The sequence below is a fragment of the Marmota monax genome, unplaced genomic scaffold (genome assembly GCF_021218885.2).
Source record: "Marmota monax isolate L192 unplaced genomic scaffold, Marmota_monax_Labrador192_F-V1.1 WCK01_AAM20220418_F8-fsc00073, whole genome shotgun sequence".
Classification (NCBI taxonomy): Eukaryota; Metazoa; Chordata; class Mammalia; order Rodentia; family Sciuridae; genus Marmota; species Marmota monax.
This window is the reverse complement of record NW_026692846.1, coordinates 9,259,133-9,280,031: the sequence shown is the minus strand read 5'-3', so window position 1 is coordinate 9,280,031 and position 20,899 is coordinate 9,259,133. Positions and strand designations below refer to the sequence as shown.

The 20,899-nt window shown below is 31.4% G+C and overlaps 1 protein-coding gene across 14 annotated transcripts in view; it reads left to right on the top strand.

Annotated features, from left to right (window-relative positions):
• The window catches only part of Phf20l1 (PHD finger protein 20 like 1), a 71,397-nt gene that overhangs the window by 26,029 nt on the left and 24,469 nt on the right, over window positions 1–20,899 (top strand). For all 14 annotated transcript variants that reach the window (XM_058580876.1, XM_058580880.1, XM_058580878.1 and 11 more), the window contains 6 exons: window positions 4,504–4,586; window positions 8,065–8,317; window positions 10,362–10,550; window positions 10,808–11,014; window positions 17,842–17,898; window positions 19,088–19,195. In XM_058580876.1, coding sequence (XP_058436859.1) covers window positions 4,504–4,586; window positions 8,065–8,317; window positions 10,362–10,550; window positions 10,808–11,014; window positions 17,842–17,898; window positions 19,088–19,195 — 897 coding nt within the window. The remainder of the gene's footprint in view (window positions 1–4,503; window positions 4,587–8,064; window positions 8,318–10,361; window positions 10,551–10,807; window positions 11,015–17,841; window positions 17,899–19,087; window positions 19,196–20,899) is intronic.

The window sequence follows — 20,899 nt, the reverse complement described above, 5'->3', positions numbered from 1 at the left end:
TGTTGTGAGGATATTGATAAGTTCAAATGCTATAAAATCTCCTAGTTTTTAAATCACTTTGGTAGTAGGTATAGTTACTGTAAAAAGCAGATTATTGGCTTTTATCAACCTATGGTGCTAAAATGATCGAAAACACTGATAATCCTAGCCTGTTTGTGTTCATAAAAGAGGAAATTGAAGTATTAGAGTAGGGGCCAATCATACTAGGCCCTGTCTCTTCCAAGGCCTGTTCAAAATAATATTTGTAATCTTTAAAACACTAGTGCACACGTTTTTTTTTTTTTTTTAGTACATGTTAAAGGTGAGTTTAGTTATTTTAATGATATAGTCATATATTCTGTTTTTTAAGACAAAATGGTTTTAGTGCCTTTGGCCTAATAAAGTTATATAAATCTTTGTTGGCATTTATTTAAATATTTTGAAGAAGCTTAATTTTATTGTCAAACCTAGAAGTAAAAATAAATTACACATTTTGAACATTTTCTCAAGAGAAGAAGCCTACCGAAAGTTGACTTCAAAAGTGAGGGTTCCTTATAACCACTCTTGAATTATTGTGTTCATCTACATGGTTATAATTGGTTTTAACAGGTGAGGATATTTTGTCTCTTGCTACTTGTTTATATTATTTTCATGCCTTTCTCTGATATAGGGCTTATTGTCTCCCAGGACAGGAATATTTCAAATCATTTCACCCATTAAACCCTTTCTTTAGAAACTGTTAGCCTGGGAGAAAGCAAAAATATTTTCTAAGTTATTGTTCTGATGGCAACTTGAGATTTCAGTTTTGTCTTGAAATTTGAACCCCAGTGCTCATGCAGGGCAGAAGTGGGATAGTACTTCTAACTCCCTGGATACAAAGATTGAAACAGCTCTACGGGAGGAGTGGAGATGGAGGAAGACAGAAGTGGTGCTGACAGGATTCGACTGCCACTTACCAGCCTTGTTTGTTTCCTTCAGTCTGGATAACCTGCTTTAAGTTTCAGTCAATATACTTTTACATATGCCTCTTCTATAGGCCTTACTGGGAGGATCAAGCTCAACATTTTAAAGAAATAAAAAAGAAAACAGCTACATTATCTCTGCACGGTCTTGGGAACACAGTAGTTGGGGAGAAAAAGAAATATTTTACCATGTGCTTCAAGTTATGATCCTGGTTGCTTAGAAATGCCCTGTGCCTTTTTGTGGAGGGATTTTTCTCTTCACTTTTCCTTGGGAATCTCAAGTGTGACTGTTTGGCAGCAACCACAGTACAGCATAAGATCTTAAGAATGTAAAGCCATTATGATCTTTTCCCTTTATTTACTCAGAAGATTTAAGTGTATGATGTTCCTTTTGGTCATTCATCTCTTTTCATCTGTTTTTGATTTCATGTTATAACTGTTATCCTGCAAAAAGACAATAGGTATTGTAAGATTGTCTTCAATGCTTGAAAACTTAGGCTGGCCTCTGTACAATAAATTTCATTTGTGGTCCATAAATAGAAATGAGAACTAATAGACAGCTATTTTGTTTTGGAATAATGGTATATTTTAAACTTATCAATCTTATCTATGTGTTTCCTTTTTTCCCTTTAATACTAAGGGGAAGTGGAATTAGGATCATGATTTCTTGATCTTTCCCACACTCCATTTCATTTTACTATTTTAGGTAGGTCTAGCTAAAAATAGGTGGATACATTTAATTCTGTATTTATGCACTCTTTTTATTCTCTTTCCCCACATACATACCCTACAGTTTATCTAAACCTGATTTCTGTATAGAGAATGATATAAGAATCGCTTTTATCAAAATTTCCTAAGAAGTTTTGAGATCTTTAAGCTACAGTCACAATATATAAATATATACATTATATATTGTATATATCATATATTTCATAGCATATTATATATGTTACATTGTTACATTGTTATATATATATTACATATAACATACTTTTTTTCATTCTTTCAGGATCTTTTTTTTCATTCTGCCATGTATCGATATTATATGCTATATGCATATTGATTTAAAATAGACAATTTTACACAGAAAATTGGGAATCTAGACCTGTTGGGAACAAAATTTCAAGCAAACTGAATTTGAGTCTATTTAAATATAGAAATTGTCAAGGGATATAAGAGGAAACAACAGCAGTTTGTACAGTTCCTAATCATTCATAGGAGTTTCTGAAAGCTCTGCCTGTTTAGATATCTTTGTGCAGCATAATAAGTTTTGAAATAATTTTTAAAAACCCAGGGTTTGAATTGACCAGTAATATCTTACAATAATATCCATCCAGATATCTTTGATGAGAACAAAAAGATGTTTTGAAATCCCTGGATGAAAAGTAGATCAAAAGTGTAACCACTTTGCTCTTGCTTGTACTCCCCTTGGCATTCCAGGGACCACTGATGTATTCTATTTATTCCTGTTGGTACGCTGAGACCCACACATGTGTTTTATCACCGATTATAGTGTTGTGAAGTTGTGACTTTATGGGTGAAACTCATCTATTTTATTAAATAGAAATGAATTCTGTTTCTATTTAATGATTAATACCATGAAACTGCATTCATTTGGGATATTCTTCTGTAGGAATATATACTGATAATAAGTATTGCTAATTATTGAAATTAATCTCACTTGTATATATTTCCCTTCAGTTAACTCTCATTTTCTATTGATACTACATTTCTTCCTAGAATATTAGCAGGTCAAGGTAACAGGTTCTGGACTGCCTCTTAAAGCAGATATAAGACTCCTCTCTTTAAGCATATGTTTTATTATTTATCCTCTTTTGTTGTTTGTATTTAGTAATAATAAGTTATTATGTATATAAAGTATTACAAAATTTTATTGTTCATACTTGGGCTTTTGAATTCTCTACATGCCAAGTATTCTTTTAGTCTATTTTAAGTAGTTTTCTTAAATATCCTGTTACATTCTAAGAGCACATTATAGGGCTTTATTTTTCCTTCCCAAACCAACACATGGGAAGGGTTTGGACTTAATTGGGCCTGTACTGTCTAATGTAAATTCACAGGTTAAAGCTGAATTGTTTGGTTTACTTTTAACTTTATAGTTATGATTCATCCCATTTATTCATGAGTATTAAAAGCTCTCTCTACCATCTATACTAAAGGAAATAAAAGATATAATTATTTGATATGATAACTAGCAAATATTTGTTCTGTTTAAATAGTCCTTAGAAATAGAACCTCTGCTAAGTTCTTTGACAAAACTTGGTTCCCTAATTCTTATTCTTTAATTTCAATCATTCATTGATTAGCTTGAGAAGAAAAACCTAGTGAATACAGTTTTAATTGTTAAAGAAATATTCCATGGTAAATCCTTTTTAGTCATGTAAAAATATTTTCAGAATTAGATTGAAGTTACAGTTTAAAAACTTTTTTGTAAAATTGTTTACACCATTATTTTTCCCATTTAAATCTACATTTTATGTCATATGAGACAGAAACAAGCTATGTAGGTGGTTATCTCATGGCCCATGTTCCCTGTGGATAGTTCTGTGTTATATAATATTTGGGGCAATTTTTCCTCCTGTGAAATGATGTTGTAGACAACTTTAGTAAATAAAGGTGGTATAATTGCTGTAATAAATTTAATATTGTCAGTTTTTAGAAAGTCTTCTTTTGAACCAATGATTTTGAGTGGCCAAATGATTTTTGGTAAGCATTTATCAGTAGTGTGGCCATAAACAAAAACACAACTTTTTATGGAGAGCTTATAAACTCAGCCTCATTGAACGTGCTGACAGACTTAGCAAAGAAATTTTAACCAAGTAAATGTCTAAAATTTATTAATTAGAGTTATGTTTTGTGTGTGTATATCTGCACATACACACATATATATGTCGTAAATAAAGTATTCTGGCTTCTAAAATTGAGAATTAGTGGTATATTATATTGGAGTAAACTGGAACTTACAATTTCTTTCATCATTTGTAGAATAAAGCTATAATTCAGATATTGTATGAAGGATCTACACTTGTTTTTCTCTTAATGGAAAATGAATTTTCCAGTGGTTTTGAAACTTGGAAGAAAAGATACAACTGGGCGCAGAAATAATAAATACATCAACTTAAAGGAGCTCAGTGAAATAAAAAATTTGGGACATTTTTAGCTAATAATACAATAAAGTTATTTCATATTCTAGTCTGTTTTGTGAGTATTAGCCATCTAAGAAATCTTAATGTGGATTTTTTAAGCCATGAAATTTAAGATTGGTACAAAATAAGTGTGTGTGTGTGTGTGTGTGTGTGTGTGTGTGTAAGGATCTCCAGAGTCATTTAAAAATTCTTCACCCCTACGCGATCAACTCTTATGATTCAGTGCCTTACTTACTATTAAAGATATTTGCATTTTTGAAAAGTAAACATTGGAAAGATTTACTTCCTATGTATTAAAAAAGTACAGGAAATCTCAACTGCTAAAATTTTTGAGAAGTTAATGAGGGTGAAAACAATATTTTTTCTAATAAGACATCTCTACAATTTTTCTCAAGGTTTGTTGGCATCCAAAGCTGTTGGGGTGGATGGTGCTGAAAAAAAAGAAGACTACAATGAAACAGCTCCAATGCTGGAGCAGGTATGAAATGGTAGCATTTGATTTTTTTCAAGGTTCCCACTGGAATGATCACGGAGCTGTAGTATCCACGTAATTGACATTGCCCTTTTGATTATATATGGGAATAGGAAACTAATTAATTGATGATACATTTTTAACTCTGCCTTCTCCAAGGTATTATACAGATAAACTACAGACTTCATTAGAGCTTGTTTTCAATAGACTGGCACTAAAGCCTTTGTCTCCAAAATTTGAAGGTCTGGAGACAGGCATCCCAGGGTATATGCTTCCAGCTGGATCACCTTTAAATAGCTTATAAAAAGACCCTTACACAAATACTTTTCATTTGTGAGTTAAAACAGGGTTTTTTGACATCAAATAAAGCTTCTTTTGTAAGAAGTTTCTTTTATATTGTAATAATTGGTGTTGTTAGACTATGTGTTTTATGAATTGATCAATGAGCCATACATTTTTGCTAGGATGTATATTTTAATAACTACAATAAAAAAGAGAGTTTAAAAAACTATTAAGGGTCTGTCTTTAACCACCTAATAGAGGGATTTAAAAGTGAAGGTTGCATTTGCTAGATTTTGCCTTGGCTACCTTCGGTTTCCCACAATACCTGTACATACTGAAATGTGCATGCTTTAACATTCTCGAAGGGCTTAACTTCTTAGGCACTGTAAGACTATAAGAACACAGTAATAGCCATAAATGGATTTCCTTGGTTCTCCTGTTTTAAAATCTGAGCCTTAATGTAGTTTTAATATATCCTTTTTGTATTATTTTGATTTTCTTTATTAGTAGCCTAATAAAGAATACTTTAAAATGAGTACCTTTTGCTATTCTCTATATGCGTTTTAAAGAACAGTCCAAATTTAATTGATATTGTATTGAGTTTTTCAGTGTTATTTTAGGCCTGGTTTGATAACAGTGCATTGTTTTGGTGCCTCCTTTAATGTTGTATTAAATCAATCACCTTTTCCATTGATTAATATGTCAATGACTCATACCTTCTGATTTTTTGTGATCAGCAAACGGTTAAGTCTTTGCCGTTATTGTCAGTATATAAGCCAAATTTTAAATGACTTTTTTTTTACTGTGTATTACTATATTCAACGTCCCAGATATAACAATATTTTGTGCTTTCACCACTGTTATGGTATCTTCAGAATGCAATATATCAGGGACTTGGGTAATAAAATGTTTCTGGAAAATTCATTACAATGTCAATCTTTCATTATGCACAATCCTGTGAGGTGAATATGATTGTGAAAATTACTTATGTGGAAGTGAGGTAGAGAACAACACCCATTTCAGAGAGAAGTACAGAAAATGATATTTTGATATTGAGTTAAAAAGGAAATAGAGGAAAATGGAATAACTCGGCTGTTTGTATTTCCATAATTAAAAATAGTTTTTTGAAAGCTCTTTGCCAGTTTTGTAACAGAGACCAATAATTAAAACTTTGTAAATTATTTTAGATTTTAAGGAACATCATGCTGTTCCTCATTTTTTGTCATTCAGGTTGATTTCAGTGTGAAAATGTTTTATAACTAAACTGTTACTTTTTATTCTACATGTTAGCCCTGCTTCAGGGTTAAAAAGCCGAGTTATACAGCTCTTAATTACATCTCATTTGGTATCAACAATAGTGCTACAGGGAGGTGTTGATTGTCACCAACTTCTATTGTCCTAATGAGTCAAAATATTGTCAAAATATTGTCACTCATGACAGGTTGATAACAGGCCTATAGCCAGAATTTACTGTGCTAATGGATTTATTTTATTTATATTTTTACAACATTCAAACTTTGGTCTTGAACCCCATTCTCAGATTATTAATCACACATTATTTAATTGTATTAGGGAAATGTCATGTTATATTTACTTTGGGATAAAATTTGCATTAGATGCATAATAATTCAGTAAGTTTTAAAAAATGTTAATCTGTCCTTGTTTAGAAGTTAAGCATCTTATCAAGATATTAATTTAAGTTTAAAAATCTTGTTTTATAACTTTGTAACTCAAGAGTAATGGATGCTGTAGTGATGTCTTTCACATATGTGAAGATGAACAATAAAATTGTTTATTTACAAGTAATGGCTCTAATTACTTTTCTGGCAACACCTTTTATGATGAGTTTAGGAATATTTCTCATTTATAGAGTACTTTTTGAAATGACTAATACCACTTATACACATGTATAATGAGTAAATCCAAGAATAGAAATGATGATAACGGAATGAGTGGGACCCTTGACAGCAGGCCTTTCTTGTGGTATGTCCAGCATGCCATCTGTAAAGCATCCAGCAGTGCCCTACATAACCAGATGTACACTTTTTCCCACCAAAATTTAAGTGACATTTACTTTAATGGGAACAGAATTATTAATTTGGTCCCCAGGCAATAATCTTTCATATTCCAGAGAACTGCAGACTACAAATTTGATGGTCAGCCCTCCCAAAATACATGGAAGTCAAAAGCATTCTTGGGAACAAGCATGTTGCTCATGGTATTAGTTAACAGCTTTGCAATTTTACTCCTTTTAATGGCCTGTCATGGAATGGATTTTTTTAAAGTGTATCATTTGTTTGTTCTCAGATACCTGTTATCAGAAATAGAGAATATAGGCATTCCTCACAATAGGGTACAAACCCATCCAATGTGGCTATTTTCTGTTATCTTTGAACAGTGAACACATTCACACATTTTTGCATATGTAGAAAATTTTACTGCCAAGTGAATAAAAATATTCTTTATGAAAGAACTGACACAGTTCTAATTTTTTTTTAAAAGTATCAGTTGGCAGGAAGAAGGTAAAAATTCTCATCTAAGAATGCGACGTATTTTGTTTTAAAATCCAATGTTTTTAACTTACACTTTATCTCTTTGGTTTTTTTTTGTTGTTGTTGTTGCTTGTTTTGTATTGTTTTTTAGTCTTTTAACTCTCTATTGCTGGTGGCTCTGATTTCATGATGCATTATGCTTATGAAACTCTAGCTTTCAGCATTAAAATGAGTTAAAGATAATGTTTCGTTAATTTGGTCATTGTTTTCCTGTTGAGATCTTTCTTTAAAGGGAAACTGTCTACTTAAGGGAAATGTCCACATTCAACTTTTTAAATTGAATTATTTTATAGGAAAAATCTGAAAGTCAAAAGTTTGAATGTATTTCTCTGATTCTCCAAAAGTGATACTGCTGCTTATTTACCTAATGATTATTAATGCCATAAGACAATGTTTGATACTCTGAGAGTATTACGGATAGTACGTTAAAATTTAAGGTGAAAAGTCGACAGTATCCCTTTAAAGACAGCCAATTCAACTTTTAGTTTATAATTTGTGGGGTTCTTTTTGGTTTTTCATTTGTAATAGAAATGTTATATGTTGCTTAACAATGTTTTTGGATACTAAAGTTGCTTAACAATCAAAATAGAATACAAGAACAAAAATGAAGAAACCAAAATAAAAATATCAATTTTTTATTATTCATTCAGGCGATTTCACCTAAACCTCAAAGTCAGAAAAAAAATGAAGCTGACATTAGCAGTTCTGCCAACACTCAGAAACCTGCACTGTTATCCTCAACTTTGTCTTCAGGGAAGGCTCGCAGCAAGAAATGCAAACATGAATCTGGAGATTCTTCTGGGTGTATAAAACCCCCTAAATCACCACTTTCCCCAGAATTAATACAAGTCGAGGATTTGACGCTTGTATCTCAGCTTTCTTCTTCAGTGATAAATAAAACTAGTGAGCACAGATTTTTAAAAAATAGTTACTTATCCTATAAGATACATTAAAAAGTTTGATTGTAGTTATATTGTATTTTTATGAAGTTGTTTTGAAAATTTCAAACTTAAATGCGTATGATAGGAAAGGCTGCAAACTATTTCAGGGGCAAAAATCGTAGACATTTCTTATGATTTATTGTTCAGAGACTGTACTACTGGTTCTGCTGGTTGAGAAACCTTACATCTTAGTAACCCAAATTCCACTGCAGTTGCACTCTCCTCAACTAATAATCCAAGCTCAATGAGGCCTGATTCATTACAAAAAACAAACAAACCAAACCTACTCTTCCCCCAAAAACAGAGATAAAGAAAGGCCCATGTAGATATTTTTACTTAACTCATAACACTATTCCTATGGATAGGTTTAGTTAGTATCCCCACCTATCTATAATCTTCTGAAATACATTTTATTTATTTTTGTTAACGGTGCAGACTTGAATTTGGTCTTTTTAATGAAATGAGAAGAATGCCTCCTTGACTATATTTTTAAAGATTTTGCTGTTTCAGTACTACTGATCTTTTAAGAATTAACTTAGTCTTCTGAAAAAGTCTTCTTTCAACATGGATTTGGTTATATACGAGACAAAATTTATGTAGAGCCAGAGTTTCTCATATTAGTTTCATATTTCAGGCTAGAGATGTAAAAAGCAGTTATTTGGAAAGTTACTGGGTAAATGACACTTTTCTTTAGCTCTTTATAACAACAAATGAATTAATAACATCATCAATAAATGAATATGATACATTTCCTTATGATCTATTCCACATTGTGCCTTAAGAACAAAGATGTTGGCATTGAGAAAACTTTTGATCGATTAAACATAGTAACCTCTTTTCCAGTAATTTGCCATATTTTTCAATTTGGGATCAAAATTTATTTTTTGTCTTTGTTTTTGCTTTGTTCTTTAAATGAGTCAGAAGAAAGGATGGGAACAAAAACTAAAGTGTTTCCTCGCAATCTTCATTCCAGTATGGCACTTATATAATAATGTCACTAGAAGCACTTTATTTTGAAATTGCTTTATATCTTAGTATTATGACCATACTATCATAGCAATTGAATTATATTCTTAATTTCTTTCCCATTATCACAATATCTTTTTCATTTTGATTGTTACAAATTTTTCTTAAATATCCAAAATATCAACTTCTTTATACCACTCTTTTTTCTAAATTAGCATGAGTATATTGGCCTACATAATTCTGCCTATTCAAACCATTCTGTATGCCAAGTAAGAATAAGAAGAAATCTCAAATAAAAAAAAAAAGGGAGATTTCCAAACATTTGTATTATATTGTTAAAAGACATTTGAATGACTATGTAAGTTGTTAAAAAAAAAAGGGCAAGAATAGTGTCATGCTCTTTTAAAAATTCTCATTATTTGCTCAAAATGAATAATTTGTTTGTGTTCATTTTTTTTTTTAATGAATCAGGCCCAGACATATATTTATAAAAAATCCATTTGGGGGGATGAAGATGGGATAGTTATTTACGTTAGTTTTCCTTTATCAGGAAAATTAAAACACTGAATATAATGTGTCTTAAGAATTTTGTCTCCTCTGTCCCCTGCCTTTTTTTTTTCCCTTAGATTGTCTAGATTTGGAATGTAGCAAAAGAGTATATATACATATAAAAGATATATACGTGTATATATCTCGTGCTTTTGCTATAAAGAGACTACTTTCCCAAAGGAAAAATGGGAATTTACACAGTGATCTGCAGTTAGAGAATTGACTATAGTCTGTCACTGGGGGGAGCAACTTGAAATTAGTTTCCATTTTATTTTCCTTTAGTTGAGATTTTAGAATTTTTGATTAACTCATTTTGTGAATACGGCACACTTTTTGCCTTTGATTACTTTTGGAACATGCCATTCCTTGTGGATATCTTGTAACAACTCCAAAGGGCAGAATGTGAATAATTTTTCCCATTTATCTCCTTAAATATTATAAGATGATACTGGTATGTATCTGCTTCGTGAACATTGAAGATCTTTTTCTAGGTCCTCCACAGCCTGTGAATCCCCCTAGACCTTGCAAGCATAGTGAGCGGAGAAGAAGATCTCAGCGGTTAGCCACCTTACCCATGCCTGATGATTCTGTAGAAAAGGTTTCTTCTCCCTCTCCAGCCACTGATGGAAAAGTATTGTCCATCAGTTCTCAGAATCAGCAAGAGTCTTCAGTACCAGAGGGTAAAGTATATTGATTTCCTATAGAACCAAACATAAAGGAAGATAAAGAAAAAACTAAAATATAAAGATTATTAGAATGTTAAAAATTTCTGCTTTTCCTTTCTTACATCTTTTAGGATTTATAAGCACTTTATTCTACAAATATTATCAGGTGCCTTCTTTGTGCCAGGCATATTTAAATACCACTAATCCGTATTGATAGTAATGGGGCCATTTTCTCTATGTTAATATTATGTTACATTCTTTATTTTATGTAGTGCCTGATGTTGTACATTTACCACTTGAGAAGATGGGGCCCTGTCTCCCTCTTGACTTAAGTCGTGGTTCAGAAGTTGCAGTGCCACTAGCCCCCAATTCATCTCTCCACAATGAATGTTCCAGGGCGGAAAAGGAAGATATACAGAGGCTTGGCAATCATTCTTCCAAAGCAGTGACTGATGGGCGAGGAGCTCCAGCAGCAGCAGGTATGGAGAACTTACAACAGGCTCGCTGTGACTGGATATAAGCATTTTCATTCCTAGATGATTTCTTTTCATAAATACCTACAGGTAATATATGGAGGATAGTTTCTGTTGGTTTAAAATTTCTTTGATGAGATCACTTTCTTTATCATTATTCCCTGGACTTGTTTCTTTCCTTGTCACTCATAGCTTTTACTTGCTTCTTTCTTATATATTTACTTCTAATTAGAATTATTAGAGCTCATTATAATTAAGGAAATTCTGACTTTGGGAACTAGAAGTTACTTAATGGGATCAAATCTTAGGTTTGAAGACTTTAATAGAATTTAATAATTAAGAGGCACTTAATTTGAATTTAACCTAATACCTGTATCTTACCTATAATTCCATAGTTAGGAGCAGAATCCCCAGATACAGTGCAATTTGTCATTGTTATTTGGGGAGTCTAATATGTAAAATCAGAATGCTTAATAGTTTTTGGATGATTTTCTATTTTTTTTTGGTAATCTGAAAGCATATTTGGAGGTATTTTATCAAGTTGAGTTTCTAAATCTAACAGTGTTAATTCATAATTTCCATATATGGTTGCATTATTTTATTTATAAGTTTCACAGAATTATAACCATGTGAAGAATATGTGTGTGTGTAAGCTTTTTAAAAAGCAAATACTAGTTTCAGATGTTTTTCTAGTAAATTATTGATTTGGAGTTGGATAGGTGAAAGAGGTCTGACTTGAGTCAGTTCTGAAGTGGAGAACATAGAGCAGTTTTTTGATTTGCAGCCAGGTGTATTGGTGATAATGGTATTTAACAGCATCTTGCATGAAACCACTTTATCAGCTCCTTAGATGAAGTGTGAGGCTTGATGCTACTTGCTCTTTTCTAGTTGTGGTGTATATTGAAATAAAATGATAGAGGTGACTTGAGAAACATATACTTATTCTGAATTTATTGCCTTTAATTCTTTCAAAGTAAAGATGTTACTATTAAATATACAATATTTACAATTCTACTTTATCTATAAAGATTAAAGTATTTTACACATGATAGTTTTTCCTTATTTTGTTTTAAAATAAAACAGGAATCACATCTGAAGACTTGAAAGTTTTGAAATATTTCCTATGATTTCTTAAATATGGTCCATTGTCTTTGGACATTTTTTTTCTAAGTTTGTTTTTTTCTTAGGGCACTTAATTTTTCTTTTCCCCCTTTCCACAATATTTCTTAATTATCATTAACCTTTTGGGATATTTTTCCTGATGAAGGTCTTATGTAATTTTTTTAACATTCTGTCACTTGTTACTGTATCAAATAGATGAAAAAACATGTTGAATTTATAATGATATGTATCCATTGGAAAAAGTTATTTTTAGATGTGCACGTGAAAATATATTTTTCTTGACATAAGAATTTTCTGATACTAGTAAGACTGAACTATAGATCAATACAAGTGGCTATACAATTATTAAGAGTATTATGTTACCCAGATTATACATATCCTAAAATATCAGAGTGATAATTATGCATGGAAATGTTTTACCCAGGTGATTCTGCTCGTAATTAACTTAGTCTCTGTTTTTTCCCCAAATTTTGAGCATATTTATAGAGATGCACCTGACTACCTTGGGATGTGGTTCTTATTCTTCATCGTGGTTAAAATATACTGGGTAGAGGGAATACACTCCAGTCTTTATTTCCTTTTTAAATAAAAATTAGTAACTATTTTGGGAGGAAATGTAGTAAGATAGTTTCCTGGGAAAGTGGAGAGAAGTTTAGATTTGTCATGTGATGGATCTTTAGATGTGTTCGTGGAAGACCCTCTGGCAGTTGGCACTTTAATTGCTTACATCAAGTAAGCAATGCATGGTCTTAAATGTTAATTACTGAAAGTAAGTTTAACTAAAGGATTATACATAGTATTTTAATTTGTTTCTGTGACCACTTTTTAAATTTTTTATCTTTTGATGGAAGTAATGAAATTTAAGTCACATTCTAATTGGACAGCTTTTGATTAAAAAATATTAGCCTGTTTTGCTTGCATTGAAGTTATAAGTGATTTGCATGCTTTTTGCAATATTTTTGCCATCTACCCTCTCTACACTCTTTTGTAGTATTTTGGAGTTCTTCTGCCTTCCAACTTAGTTTTAGAGTTGAGACACTAAGTTTTTATGTTATTGTTCTTTATATATATTTGGTCGGTTGTTATTCATCTAATTTTTAAAAGAAATTTGGTTATTCTTTAATTTTAAAGCTTTTCTAGAAAGCATTATGTACTATAACACATCAGTGGCATTTTCTGCGTGGTTTTTGTTAATTTGAAACTCCTGAGGAATTTAGAATGATGAGAATATTAATTGATAACTGGGAAGTAGCTCAGCAAACAGGTCTTTTTTGTGTACAAGACACATGAGCAATGCTTAGCTTAGCAGTGGTGCTGAAGTAGATGAAGTTATGCAAATGATCCAATCATTATATATACCTGTTCATAACAGGTTAAAATTTTGTTTTTCATTATTTTTCCAGTAGAGATAATGCATTTGCACTAATCCATCTACATTCTTCCACTGGGATGGATGGTAACATGACTAACCAAGGTTAGGAATACTTATGTTGTCCACATTAGCAAAAAAGAGTGATTGTAAATTTGTAAAACATTGATTTGGAAAACATTTATTTTCATTTTATTTGTCAGAGTGCTTTATTTAACAGAGCCAAACAATTTGAGGTATGGATACAGTCTTAGAAGAATTTAATTTTGTTAATGTCTGGGAATATAGAGTAGATCAAGTTTTTTAAAAGTTCCCTTTTGTAAAAAACAAAATAAAAACAAAAAAAATTTTCTTGTCTTCTAAGGGATCTTAGGTCCACATATATCTATTCTTCATCAAAATGTTTTCAGGTAGGGAACACTATACATGCACAAGATACATAATGTGCCCTAAGGAATTTGAGATCTACAAGTGACATAAAGCTAAAAATGAATAGTAACAACAATTTTAATGTAAGATGTAAATCACTTAAGATCTATACGAGTACTGTTTGATAAAAGAAGAAAAGATTGTTCTTAGGAGGCTTTAGGCTGAGAGACGGCTTTTTAGGTGATCTTGGCTAGGTTGACAGTAAATCCACAGAGCAGTGCTGGAGGAACCACCCACCTGCCCTGTCTTCTTACTTTCTTTAAGCAAAAATTAAACAGATCAGCCTCCTTGAAACTCAACTTTTCATGTGTATGAAGTCTGTGGTCACTTTGGGCTCGAAAATTCTGAACATTTATCATACCATTAATGAATTAATTGATGAAGCCCAACTTTATGTCAAAGAAAACATCGTGATATGTTAGGATTATTAATTTTCATCTATTCTTAGAAATGATCATATTCTGTAAAGACATAATTGGGATTGTAAATTGTATGAAAATTATATGAATATAGTTTTAAATTTTTTAGTTATAGCCCTGATTTGAAAGAAATACCTCTAGTAACAGATCTTCATTTTCCTCATTTTTGAGCAAGATAGTATATAAATATGGGATATTTAGGTCTGTTTATCACAGACTATTTTAGTTAATGTGGATATAAACATTGGATTAACATGTGTATATGAAGAATGTACCTGTATAACCTTATCAGGATGTTCATTATCAAGCCAGTAAATATTAGGTAATTTGATTTAGTTTAGTTTTAGCTGAAATTCATTAAACTTTTCTTCATTTTCATTCAAAGTCATATCTTGAATTAGTTTTTAAATGAAATGTTGATAAGAGTAAGTAAATAAATATGTAAATTTCTCATTATAGTTAAAATAGTCCAGCTCTTCTTAGTAAATCCCCTTATAAAGAGCTTGTGAATTATATTAATGATTGGTTAACATACTTTTTTTCACTAAGGAAAAAACACATGTAGGTTTTATTAATATAGAGGTTATTTAATATTGTATAATATATTTAATGTAGGGATTATTAGTCTGAGTTAGTGTTATAAAAAAGCATGACAGAAAGAACCTAAAGTGACATTGGCTGGTTTTAAAATGGCCTTAATTTCTATCCCAACATTAACTGTGAATTTACTAAGAGCCTTTTTGTTTTAAATTGTTTTTTAACTTATCAGAATTGTTAAAACTACAACTGCAGACCCCATGATCTATCTCTACCCCTACCACAAATGTTTCTGGCTTCTACAGAGTGTGGAGTCGTTTCTTTTTTAAACTGAAGAGTCCGGGCTGGAAAGGGCTTGAGAAATCACTCTACATTTCTGATTTAGAAATTGTGTGTAAGCAGGTGTGATTCAGAGTTCTACCTCTTTTACTTCAAAGTAGCTCCGTTTGTTTTTTGCTTTTTTGTTTATATATTAGACTTCTACATAATAGTTTATTTGAAGAAAATGTTGTGTTGATAAAATTTAGTTTAAAAATCATAATATATTAATGTTCTAGTACTCAGGTTTTCAAATTCTGGTGTATTGAAATAAAAGCATTATAGTGAATTTCTTAGAAAACTAGGTATATATTTTGTTGAGTTCTAGAATAGGTCTATTTTGTTTATTTGTGTGTAAGTATCAAAATTCTAGTCAGTATTTTATTTCTGAATATTTATTTTAATATCCTTACTTGTGTAAAATGTCAACAACCCTTGACCAGTTCCCCAATTTCACTTTTGAAATTTTTCTACTTAACAATATCTAAAAGGTTTTGGTAGCCACTGGAACATGTGAAAACCAACTCTGGAACTAGCTCTTCTGAAAGCATTCTGAGATTGACTGCATCAGTTCTCCTGTACTGTTCATTGTTCTGAAGTAATGGTCCATAGCCACTGCATTTATCTTTCATGTGCTGGTGGGGTAAAGTGGAGCATATTATGGTCAGTGAAGTGGCCCAATAAGACAGTTCATTTGGTCTCATACCCCACTCCACCCCAGGACATCTCAAATTGCTCCATCTCTTGGCCTGGATATCCAGAGCTCCAGAGAAGGAAAAGCCTAAGAGCCAGTAGTCATTGTCAAGTACTGCTTCTGAATGTATCTGTGCCCACTGAGAACTTAGAAACCACATGTCTTATTTTTTGAATCATAAATGCTTTCCCATTTTCAAAAAAATATTGCCTAATGAGGTTTCCAAGATGCCAGGATTAGTAAAAAGAAACTGATTTGTTCAAAAGTCTTGATAATAAGGAAATGTAATTGTATTTCTCTCTGCTCTGATGTCCCTTTTATTTTCTGTGTTGTAAAAAATGAGATTACCACTATTCTTATTAATTTGAAACTTTATTAAAGCCTTATTGGTATATATATATATATATATATATATATATATATATATATATATATATATATATATAATTTGAGTGATATTTTTATATTTTGTGTTTAAATTATGTAAAGTATTTAAAATAAGATGAATGAAATGCTATTTTGATACCATTATAGATTATTTTTTATTTTTTAAAAATAAAAAAACTAATAAATGGAGATGATATTATTGCATAACTTAATAAACCAAAATAATACTGTAAATGCACCATAGTGTATTGCTTAGATTAACCCTAACCACAAATAAGGTGTCAGTATTGGGAATGACTAAATATGAGTTGAGAAGCTTGGTTGAAGGTATCTGTTTTAGTTAGCTACCCTGTTATGGAGGTACAATATTGGTTTAAAAATGTATTTTGGACTATTAGATAATATTACCTAAGTGACATTAAGATTGACTACTTTTATGTGTGAACATTCCCTTGTGTTTACCTTTATATGTGGACCAAAAATAATTTGCTGAATAGTTCTGTTTTGGCTATTATTATCTAACAAATCATGATGAAATTCAGAGGAATAAGTTTGTTTAAGGCAAGAAGAGGTTAAATATTAGCTTAAAAATCTTACATAGTTTGTTGAAAAATGGTGTATTTTAACGTGAAGTTTAATATATTTCATTTGGATAGCCTGAGTAGCATTCATGTCAGAACTACAGAAGCAGAAATGGTACGTGGATCCACTGTTCAAATGTATTTTGGCACCTTCAAGATTGCCAAAGGCTGTGGTGCTATAGCAGACTTTTACTGGTGGCTTCAGACAGTTATCTTCATTGATGCTTATGGTTATTAGTAATGCTATTTCTTGAAATGCTGTTGTCTCAAAGTATTACCCTACTACAAAAGAGAATGTGAGAAAGAGTACTTATTTACTAGGCACTGGTCTGAGCATTTCACATATTTTGATTCACATAATCGTGATAAAAACACAGGTAGATCTTTATGTTTGACAAATAAGAAAACTGAAGTACAGAGACATTAAATGACATACTCAAGGCCTTATCTCTTAGAATATCATAGAACCAGCATTGACACTGGGTAGTCTCAGGGAGCAAAAAATGACCCTTAACTTACTGGTTTTTGAAAGCAAGAAATTCCACCTTATTTCTTATTCTGGCAGTAAAATAACGTGGATCTTTAGAAACAAAGAATCTTGTATAGAGTTTTTTTTTTTTAATTTTTTTTTATTTTTTTCTTATTGGTTGTTCAAAACCTTACAAAGCTCTTGACATATCATATTTCATACATTAGATTCAAGTGGGTTATGAACTCCCATTTTTACCCTAAATACAGATTGCAGAATCACATCGGTTACACATCCACATTTTTACATAACGCCATATTAGTAACTGTTGTATTTGCTACCTTTCCTATCCTCTACTATCCCCCCTCCCCTCCCCTCCCATCTTCTCTCTCTACGCCATCTACTGTAATTCATTTGTGTAGAGTTTTGTGAGCAATTATAATTGAAATCATTGCCCCATATTTCTAATTTTCTAATTAAATTTATATCTTTTCTCCCTAATCTACAGGGATATTGAAAACAGAAAAAAAAGTGAAGTTGGAAGAAAAAAGCTCAACTGCATTTGGTATGAACAGAAAGTTATATTTAAGCAAAAGACTAGAAAGCTTGATAGAGGGAGGACGGAATCTTTCTCTTCCTTTTCCCTGTTAAAGCTGTATTATGTATACATGATCCTCCACTTTACTGCTTATCAGTGTTAGTTGGCTCCAGATATACCTTTTCTTTAGTACAGATTTTGTAATTTTATGTGTATTTATTGTTAGGAGAGTCTGACTTCTCTGAGAAGTTGCTTTGTTTCTAAACATCTCCAGTTCAAATTATGGCTGTTTCAAAATAAGCCTTCACTTAATATTGTTGAGACTTAGAGGGTAGATTATACATTAGTCATTTATTTTCAGGGTTTCTTCTTCAACATGTCTGATGAAAAGGTTGCTGAGTTTTCTACTGTCTTTTCTGTCTTCTGTGCTGTAATTATTAAAAAGCATGCAGTAAAAAAAAAAAAAGCATGCAGTAATGGATTATAGTCTTACATTGTTCTTTAGCTTAAGTAATTGGAAGTTGGGCCACTGAAAGTTGGTCAAATGTGGTTGATAGATTGTGGTCTAAACCACTCTTAGTTGAACCATAGCTGCTAGAATATATGTGCTGATTTAATTCGAAATAAAATGTTCTAGGGTATCCATTTATGTAAGGTCCACAAATTGGGGGAAAGAATGCTTTAAAACTTTAAGGAAAAACAGTATAATGAAGTGATTTTTTCCTTTTTGTTTTTAGTCTTCATTCTTATAGACAGAGAAAGTGTTGGAAGATTAGGGCTATTTATGGATTAATTTATTAAAAAAAATTCTAAAGAACAGTCTTTTTAAAAACATCTTCTAATATTTTCTCATTAAATGATGTATGGAAATGCTGATCCTCCTCTGTGAGGACTTTATTAAAAAATGGAGTTTAACTTCTTGCCACATGAGAATTGAATATATTACTCGTTTAAAGGTTTTAACCACTGTCTGTATTAACTTCAAGGTGTCAGGAATTGGGATTTCTCAGCACTGCTAATGAAGATCCCCTCTTATAGTCCAATAAACTAAGCAGGAGTTCCAGACTCATGACATGAGCAATTTAATTGAATCCATCCACTCTGGGCAGGTGACTGGAATAGCTACTGAAGCCATAAATGCTGCTGTTAGGTTAAACCACAGAGGGACCACTCAGGATTACTCATGATTACTGAAGTATTTGTTTTTATTGTTTAGGTAAGAGAAAAGAAAAGGATAAAGAAAGAAAGGAGAAGAGAGACAAAGATCACTACAAACCAAAACAGAAGAAGAAGAAGAAGAAGAAAAAGAAATCTAAGCAGCATGGTAAGTATATTGATTGTTATTCTTGTTTCTTAATATTCTGAGATTCTTTTAATTCTCCCGTTTTATCAAAATCGAGATATAACAAAAGATCCTTGTGTTTTGAAAACTGAGATATTCTTGCAACTTCCCATTTTCTTGTAATTTCAAAAACATACACGTCTGTTTTACCAGGGTCTGTAAATTAATTACTGTAATGGTTAGGCTTTCATTTTCAGCATTGCGGTACACTAGATACTCTGACTAAGCACTTTCCAAATACCAAAGGAATCATTCTCCTTTATAGAGTCACTTAACTTTCCAGAATGAGGGAGAAATACAGATTTAAAAAAAAAAAAAAACTTAAGCTGAAATTCGCTATGAGCACTCCATCTCTAAAGGAAATCCTGAAGGATATACTTAAAGGGAGAAGGAAAATGATGGCAAGAGGAAGACTGAGCTGCCAGTAGACATGATGAGCTTGGCTAAATCTGGACATTGTCTGTGTAATCATAGTTTGATTTATTGGGAAAACAAAATGAAATTATAAAGAACAAAAATACATAATAATGGCTCATAGGTTGGGAGGCACATCCTTGTATTTCAATGTCTTTAAGCTCCTTTTGTTGATTGGAGGAGCACCAGACTTGTGGCTTATAGGTTCAATACATTAAATGTACATTTTAAAATTTCTCATGTAAGTATTAAAGAATAGAAGCTCAGGGTATAATTTCTATAGTAAAAGGAAGAAAAATGTAATGAGTAAACCATCCACATCCAAAGAAGACAGTAAGAGAGAAAAATATAAATTACAAAATAAGATATTAGAAATAAATCCAAATATATCACTATTTATAATCATATCAGAAAGATTATTATAGTAGATTTTAAAATCCAGTCCTCTCTTATTTACAAAAGATGTATGTAAATATAAGGATGGAGAAAATTGAGAAATGTTGGGGGAAAAGTATGGAAAAAATTTGGTAAGTAAATAATGACTAAAAATAGAAATTAGAGTAGATATATTATTAACAGGTAGTCATTAAGGCAAAAATTATTCCTAGACATTAGAGGTTAACATCACATGATAAAGATTCAGTTCTCTTTATATTTTATTGTAAAAAATGCCTACATTTTATCATTGAATAATTTCATCATATTGGTATTAGATAAATTAACAAAAGTGAAAAATGTTCTACAAGATAAAAGAGGTGGTACCTTACCCATGTTGTGAGTGACAGGTCCATGCAGACACTGCAGGTTCTGAATGTGTGATTTTCTCAGGACACACATGGTTCTTAAAACTGACCATATGAGACAGGTTTAAGCAAACCTTAGCAAATGGTAGAAATTGGTATAATATAGACCTGTAGTTTCTGATCACAGTATTATCACAGAACCAGTATCAAAAAGATAAGAGCCCTGAATATTTAGAAATTAGGCAACATAGTTCTAAATAATTCATGGATCAAACAAAAAGTCCAAAGGGAAGATAAAAAAATGAGAACCTGAAAGATGATGGGAATATTGTATGTTAAAACTTTGTGAGTGTAGTACAAGGACACATAAACAAAATGTATTGTCATACAGGTGTATAGGAAAGGAAAAACAGCAGTGAGGCTTGCTACTTAAGAAGTTAAAAGATCAAGAATAAATCCAAAAAACTAGAGTTTAGTTTAAGCACATGAACAAAATTTATTGAACTAAAAAATGCTAAAAAGAATTTTA